Source organism: Lepidochelys kempii, chromosome 1, assembly GCF_965140285.1.
Source record: "Lepidochelys kempii isolate rLepKem1 chromosome 1, rLepKem1.hap1, whole genome shotgun sequence".
NCBI lineage: Eukaryota > Metazoa > Chordata > Testudines > Cheloniidae > Lepidochelys > Lepidochelys kempii.
In genome coordinates this window covers 283,123,341-283,130,913 of record NC_136380.1, presented here as the reverse complement: position 1 = coordinate 283,130,913, position 7,573 = coordinate 283,123,341, and the positions used below count along the sequence as shown (strand labels likewise).

General features: G+C 48.0%; 1 protein-coding gene across 2 annotated transcripts; it reads right to left on the bottom strand.

Annotated features, from left to right (window-relative positions):
- Positions 1 to 636: 636 nt before the first annotated feature.
- BBS10 (Bardet-Biedl syndrome 10) lies at positions 637 to 6,668 on the bottom strand. Of its 2 annotated transcripts, none has more exons than XM_073327713.2 (2): positions 6,310 to 6,668; positions 637 to 4,269 (listed from the first exon to the last, which is right to left on the bottom strand). In XM_073327713.2, the coding sequence occupies exons 1-2, from the start codon at positions 6,342 to 6,344 to the stop codon at positions 2,217 to 2,219; spliced, it is 2,088 nt and encodes a 695-aa protein (XP_073183814.1). In that variant the 5' UTR covers positions 6,345 to 6,668; the 3' UTR covers positions 637 to 2,216. The 2 variants fall into 2 exon arrangements, with proteins under 2 accessions (XP_073183814.1, XP_073183813.1); XM_073327712.2 differs by lacking the exon at positions 6,310 to 6,668 and adding an exon at positions 5,659 to 5,880.
- Between the last annotated feature and the right edge of the window lie 905 nt (positions 6,669 to 7,573).

Here is a 7,573-nt window from a genome sequence, read left to right as displayed (position 1 = left end):
TTGACCCAGGGTTTAAAAATCTGAAGTGCCTTCCAAAATCTGAGAGGGACGAGGTGTGGAGTATGGTTTCAGATACCTTAAAAGAGCAACACGCTGATGCAGAAACTACAGAACCCAAACCACCAAAAAAGAAAATCAGCCTTCCACTGGTGGCATCTGACTCAGTTGATGAAAATGAACATGCATCGGTCAGCTCTGCTTTGGATAGTTATCGAGCAAACCTGTCATCAGCATGGATATGTCTTCTGGAATGGTGGCTGAAGCATGAAGGGACATATGAATCTTTAGCACAACAGGCACATAAATATCTTGTGATGCCAGCTACAACAGTGCCATGTGGAAGCCTGTTTTCACTTTCAGGTGACACTGTAAACAAGACGCGGGCAGCATTATCTCCTGCAAATTGTAACCAAACTTGTTTGAGCAATTGGCTGAACAAGAAGTAGGACTGAGTGGACTTGTAGGCTCTAAAATGTTACATTGTTTTATTTTTGAATGCAGGGGTTTTTTTTGCACATAATTCTATATTTGTAAGATCGACTTTCATTATAAAAAGATTGCACTAAAGTACTTGTATTAGGTTTTAATCAAAATAAATATAAAATGAGCACTGTACACTTTGTATTCTGTGTTCTAATTGAAATCAATATATTTGAAAATGTAGAAAACATCCAAAAATATTTAAATAAATGGTATTTATTATTGTTTAATCGCATGATTAATTTGTTTAATCTCTTGACAGCCCTAATTGGTATATGTAATAATATTGTTATAAGGTATAGAGTACTAAGTGAATGATCGTATTGTTATATGTGATAGTTAATTGAAACTGTAATGGTAGGGCTGTGTCTTTATTTGCCACGCCGCTTCATGTTTATACTGTAACTCTATTACAGTAACTTCTCGCTTAACGTTGTAGTTATGTTCCTGAAAAATGTGACTTTAAGCGAAACGATGTTAAGCAAATCCAATTTCCCCATAAGAATTAATGTAAATGAGGGGGTTAGGTTCCAGGGAAATTTTTTTCACCAGACAATTTTTTATATATATACACACACACATACACACACACACACTATAAGTTTTAAACAACTTAATACTGCTACACTGCAATGATGATTGTGAAGCTTGGTGGAGGTGGAGAAGTCAGAAGGTGGGATCTTTCCCAGGGAATGCCTTACCGCTAAATGATGAACTTGCAATCAGCTGAGCACTCAAGGGTCAACCCATTGTTGTTAACGTAGCCTCACACTCTACAAGGCAGCACGAATGGAGGGAGGGGAGACAGCATGGCAGACAGAGACACACACTCTGTGTGTATGTAACACAGAGAGAGAGAGAGAGAGAGAGAGAGAGAGAGATTTGCATTGCCCCTTTACGTACGCTGACCCCGCTCTAAGTACACTGCCTTTTTAAAGTAGATCAGCAAGTTGAGACAGAAGCTGCTGCCAGGAAGCTCCCTCGGTCCTGAGCCTTGTTGTGTCGTTCCCCGCCCCGCTCTATGGAAATGGGATAAGCGGGGTACAGGATCGGGGGGAGGGGGACATCCTGACATTAGCCCCCCCCACACGGCAAGCAGAAAGCAGCTCCAAGGCAGAGGGCAGGAGCAGCATATGTCAGTGGGACAGCAGGAAGGACAGCTGAACTGCAATTGATAGCCTGCTGGGTGGCTGCTGCACAGGGAACTTAGGGGTGTGGGGGAGCTGATAGGGAGGGTGCCAGTCCACCCTGGTTCCAAGCCCCCACCAGCTAGCTCCAAGGGGCTGCTCTTCCTGCAAACAGTGGACAAAGCAGGCGTCTGCCAAATGAGGTTATAAGGGAGCATTGTGCAACTTTAAACTAGTATGTTCTCTAATTGATCAGCAACATAATGAAACAACATTAACCAGAACGACTTTAAGTGAGGAGTTACTGTACCTCTATCTCTACTCTTTTACTGTAACTATTCACTTTTAAATAAATATTTTTGTTTTCGAATACTTTGTTTGTTGTCTAATTTTGGAGGGCTGTATCCCTGTCCTTCAAAGGAAAGTTAGCTAGCTGCTACTTTCCCAGGAAAATCACTTACGGTAGGCCACAACCTTTCATACCGAAATAGATAAATTGGAAATAAAGGTTTTAAATTAAAAGCAGTGTTTCTAAAGTAACATCATTGGCTTAATATAATTGAACCAAAATCTTCTGGTAACAACATAGGAGAAACAAAAACATTGTTTTCACAAATCTTCTTCTGAATCATTAACCTCACTCTTTTGAGGTAGTCTCCTAATACCAATTATTAAATCAATAGTGAGAAGGTTTGTAACACAATGAAGAACAGAAGCTACTAACTGATATTTACAATACACTGATTCTAGACCTTGGTGATGCACGGGCAGCTGCTGATTAGTTTGAAGTGCACTAATGGCTTTGAAATAGACCTGAGTAAAACCGTTCTCTTTTGTTGTCTTGTAAAGGATTTTTGGAATGCTTAGCAATGCATCAGCAATTACAGTAGAAATAACAGCTATTTTTGGTTGTTGACATTGTTTTGCATAGGAATGGAGATAATAATGTAACAGGATCTCAAAGTTACCTCCAACTGGCAAAACTGACCCTGCCTGTATGACCAAGTTGGTGTAACTTTGGACTGTGTGTTTATAACTCTTCTCATACTTAAACGGAACTATACGATTGCCTGGTTTCCAGTACTCCTTAGCAGCGTTCAGCTGTTCGGACACAACTGATGTACTGGTGTTTTCTATAGCTGTCATAGCATCATTACAAATCCTGTGGTTGTTGACAACTGGCTCACTCTTATTCTTTACCCACATTTCACTTGGATGCTTGCATTTCAGTGGCGGTTTCTGTAACTCTCTTCCAGAACTACCTCTGTCAATCAGAGCTGAAAACGTAAGATCACTCTCTAATTCTACAATGGGCATGGCTAGAACTGAGGATTTTTGTAAGTCTGTTTGATTACATGATGGATTTTCACCTACCCATGAAGAAGAGTCTATAAACTGTTTTTCTGTTTCAGCCATAGATGTTTTTAGTTGTTGGTCATTGACCTTTTCCCTATTACAAGAAATATTCTCCATTATGAGTTTTTGCGGAGTAGCTGAATGTTGCCAACTACAATGTACAGCTTTTGATGCATTATTTGGGTTTTCAGGTTGTGCTTTACATCTGTAACTCAGATCAACTGCTTTAAATAGTTGCTGTAACATTTTAAATGCTCCATGAAAAGCAGAGGCATGCAGTTCAGTGACACCATGCACTGGTCCACAAAAGATTACACAATGAGGCTGAAAGGCACATGTCCTTGTCAAACCAAGATGAACATATCTCTTGGAGCCAAGTACAAGAGGCCGACAAAATTTTGCCATCATGGTTTCAGTGATCTCACCACGTATATTGTCCCGAGTAGGTATAAAAGGTGAGATACCTGTGGTCTTGCAGAGAAGAGAGATTTCTTCTGATGATAAACACTCTACAATAGATATACCACTTATTTTTGCATAGTAACTAACTATTTCCTGTTGTTTCACACTTGACAATAATACTTTTATATTGTTGTTCTTCAAGTATTTCATTATAGCTTCTGTTCTTTTTGTAATCCAGACTTGGGATGCCTGACACTCAACTTCCGCATTTAAGACAAACTCTAAACCAGAGGCAGAAAGAGCAGAGTGGATCGATTCTGTTACAATTAACATTCTTATGTCCCCGTCTGCTGGACAGTACACAGCAAAATCTCTGTGAAGAACAAGTCCCTCTAAGATCCTGGAATTTGAAACAGGAAGACCTGTTACAGCAGAATGTAATTCTACAAAATATTCATTCACTAAATTCAGCATTTCATTTCTACCATTTTTGAAAGGTATACACCTGTAATAAAAATCACAACTCAATTGGGAAAGAAGCTTCTGATGACTATTTCCTATTCTTCCACAAAAGTAAGCTTCGAATATTGACTCCATTGTGTCCCTATGTATCTCTCCTTCCCAACTAGAAAAAGCAGATAAAAAATGTTTTCTTAGGTCTTGTGACATAATGTGGTCCAATATGTGAGTCTGAAATGTCATAAGAGACTGAGATATTTGCTTCAGACTGTGACAATGTTTTTTATATCTATCTCTCCTTTGAATATCTTCACAAAATGGAGATCCTTGACTTTTATCAAGAATTGCTTGAAGTCCTCTGAGTAATTTGGACAATAGGATGATGAATGTTTTAGCACCATCTCCAGTCATGCTGTGGTGCCTGGAGACACAAGCTACCATCATTCTGGTAGAAAAAGGAAAATAAAGTAAATTAAGGGCGGCTTTTACCAACACATTTTAATTAATAGTTTCAATTTATTAACAAAAGTGTTTCAACTATTCACTTTTCAAAAGATAATACTAGCCACTCATGACTCATGCTCCGTGTCTGTCACTGAGGTCACGGATTCCGCAACTTTCCAGGACTACTGTGACTTCTGAAGCAGCCCATGTAGCTGGCTTGGGAGCCACCTGAGCAACACAGGCAGCCCCTGGGCCAGTCGCACCAGCTGCTGCTGGGGCAGTCTGCCCTCCCCCCACCCCCCACCCCCCCCCAGCAGCAGGAGTTTCGGTGTGGGGGCTGGGTGTGCGGGGCGGTGCTTACCTGGGGAGGCTCCCCGGAAGGGCAACAGGAACGCCCCTCCCTCAGCTCCTAGCTCCACCTACTGCCTCCACCCGCAGGCACTGCCCCTGCAGCTCCCATTGGCTGCGGTTCCCAACCTGTGGGAGCTGCAGAAGCAGGGCTTGGGGCAGAGTGGAAGCAACATGTGGAGCTAGGAGTTGGAGATCGCTGCTTCCAAGGAGCTGAGTAGGGAACCTGCCCCCACCCCACCTCCTGAGGAGTCTCTGGGCCACACTCCCCCCCTCCCCGCCCAAGTATCCGTGGCACACCCACCCAAGTTTTAGTCAGGGGTATATAGTAAATGTCACAGACAGATCATGGGCTATGAATTTTGTTTACTGCCCATGACTTTTACTAAAAATACCTGTGACTAAAACAGAGCCTTACTCATGACCCCCTGCAGGTTCTTCCAAGGTGTCATTTTAACAAATGGAAAGGTTTGCCCAGGGCTTGAAAGATAGGCCAGACCCAGAGGCAGGCACCAGTGACAGCCAAAGGCCACAGCACCCTAGCGAGAAGCCCAAACCCCTCCCTGTCCCCAGGTGCTGCGGAAGGCGAGGGCCCTGGCCTCTGCTGGGGGCAGGGCAGGGGGCTGTATTGCTCCCATCAGCGCCCGGCTCACGGAGGGGAGGATGAAGCTGGGTGGGTGTGAAGGGGTGTAACGCAGCCCCGGAACTGCTGGCAGACGCTGCTGTGCGGTCTCCGCCCAGGGCGAGCAGCTGCCCCTCGTTTCATGGATTTCTTTTCTCACTGCCGCCCGCCTGCTGCGAGGGCACCAGTCGCCACCGCTCTGGCCCCGTGGCCTGGGCCGGAGGAGGGACGTCCCAGAGCTTCACGGACCGGCTGCGGCCCAGGAATCCGGGACCCCCGCACAGGGGCGCTCGGCTCCGAGGCGCTGCAGGCCCGGCCCGCTCACGTCGCGGGCGTTTCGCAGCCACAAGCCACCGAAAGGCGGAGGCGGCGCCGGCCGCCCCGAGAGGGCGCGGGAGGCAGGTACCCGCCCGGCGTTACCTGGCCGTGGGCGGGCCGAGGTGCAGCGCCTCCAGCACTCGCCTCCCGTCCCGCGTGAGCAGCGTCTCTCCCGTGGGGCGCGTCAGGAGCACCTGCCCCCCGCGCGGCCCCACCGCGCCCCGCACCGCGCTCGCCAGCGCCTCGGCCTCCTGCACCAGCCGCCCCAAGTCCAGGGACGCCGCGGACGCCATGGAAACCGCCCGCCGCTGTGGATCTCCGGCGCCGTGACGCCATCACGTTGGAAGGCGGTAACGTGCCCAGTCAAAGGGGAGGGGTGAACCCCCCCCCCTCCTTTCTGCGGTTCGGGGGGGGCGGAGCACGCGGCCGCCTTTTCTAGTTCGTGCCGCGTCTCCCAGAGGCCGAGCCTCGCTCTGAGCCGAGCCGCTCGTGAGTGGCGCGTGCGGGTCCGAGCGCCTCGGGGGAAGGCGGACCTGGCCCTCCCGCTAGCAGCAGGCGATGCTGGGGCTGGCGTGGGACCCCCCTCCCCCCGTGCAGCACAAAGGCTCACACCTGAGGGCAGCTCTAGAAAGGCCTCTACAAAGAGCGGATGTTGTGGGGCGCGACTTAGTGTTTGAACACTTGGCCTTGGCAACCCAGCGCCGGTATTTCAGAAATCCTGGGCAGTTTCCGTAGCACGATGCTGTTCCTTACCCTCTCGGTGGTGGCTCGGTTCTGTCTCGCTTCATGGCGCTCAGCAGTCCCTTGCGACACAGCCATACGTGAACAGGATAAATGGCGCCTTGTAGACAGGGACCATCATTAATGTCATTCTCCCCAACAGTAGCATTCTTTGCAGGCCTTCCCTCTTATTACAAGGCACAAGACATCCATAGCCTATGCCGGGGTGGGCAAACTGCGGCCTGGGGCCCACATCCAGCCCCTCCAGGCATTTTAATCAGGCCTTCGAGGTACCACTGGGAAGTGGCATGTGGAGCTTCCTCCCTCCAGCCAGGGAGTAGGGTGAGGTCTTGCCCCACTTCGCACAGCTCCCAGAAGCAGCAGCATGTCCCTCCCCCCCCCGGCTCCTACATGGAGAGGCAGCCCGGGGGCTCTGTGCACTTTCCCCACCCCAAGTGCTGCCCCCGCAGCTCCCATTGGCCAGGAACTGCAGCCAGTGGGAGCCACAGGGGTGGGCCTGTGGACAGGGCAGCACACAGAGCTGCCTGCTGCACCTCCATGTAAGAGCCAGAGGGGGGATATACTGCTATTTTTAAGAGCCGTTTGAGGTAAGTGCTGCCCGAGCCCTGATCCCCCTCCCATCATCCAAACCACTCAGTCCCAGCCCGGAGACCCTCCTGCACCCCTCCCCACACCTTCTGGAACCTGTACCCCCAGCTGGAGCCATCCCTCACCCAACCCCTAATTTTGTGAGCATGGCCCACCATACAATTTCCATACCCAGATGTAGCCCTCAGGCCAAAAAGTTTGCCCACCCCTGCCCTATGCCCTTCCCAATGAACTTACTGCCAAAACTATTCAGTAGTAGAATTCAACAGCATCTCACGATAATGGAGCTAAGCAAATTACAAACTACTCAAATGGACACTGTCATAAATATAAAGGAAAGGGTAAACCCCTTTAAAATCGCTCCTGGCCAGAGGAAAAATCTTCTCACCTGTAAAGGGTTAAGAAGCTAAAGGTAACCTCGCTGGCACCTGACCAAAATGACCAATGAGGAGACAAGATACTTTCAAAAGCTGGGAGGAGGGAGAGAAACAAAGGGTCTGTGTCTCTCTGTCGGTATGCTGCTTTGCTGGGGATAGAACAGGAATGGAGTCTTAGACCTTTTAGTAAGTAATCTAGCTAGGTATGTGTTAGATTATGATTTCTTTAAATGGCTGAGAAAAGAAGTGTTCTGAATAGAATGACTATTTCTGTCTGTGTGTCTTTTTTGTAACTTAAGGTTTTGCCTAGA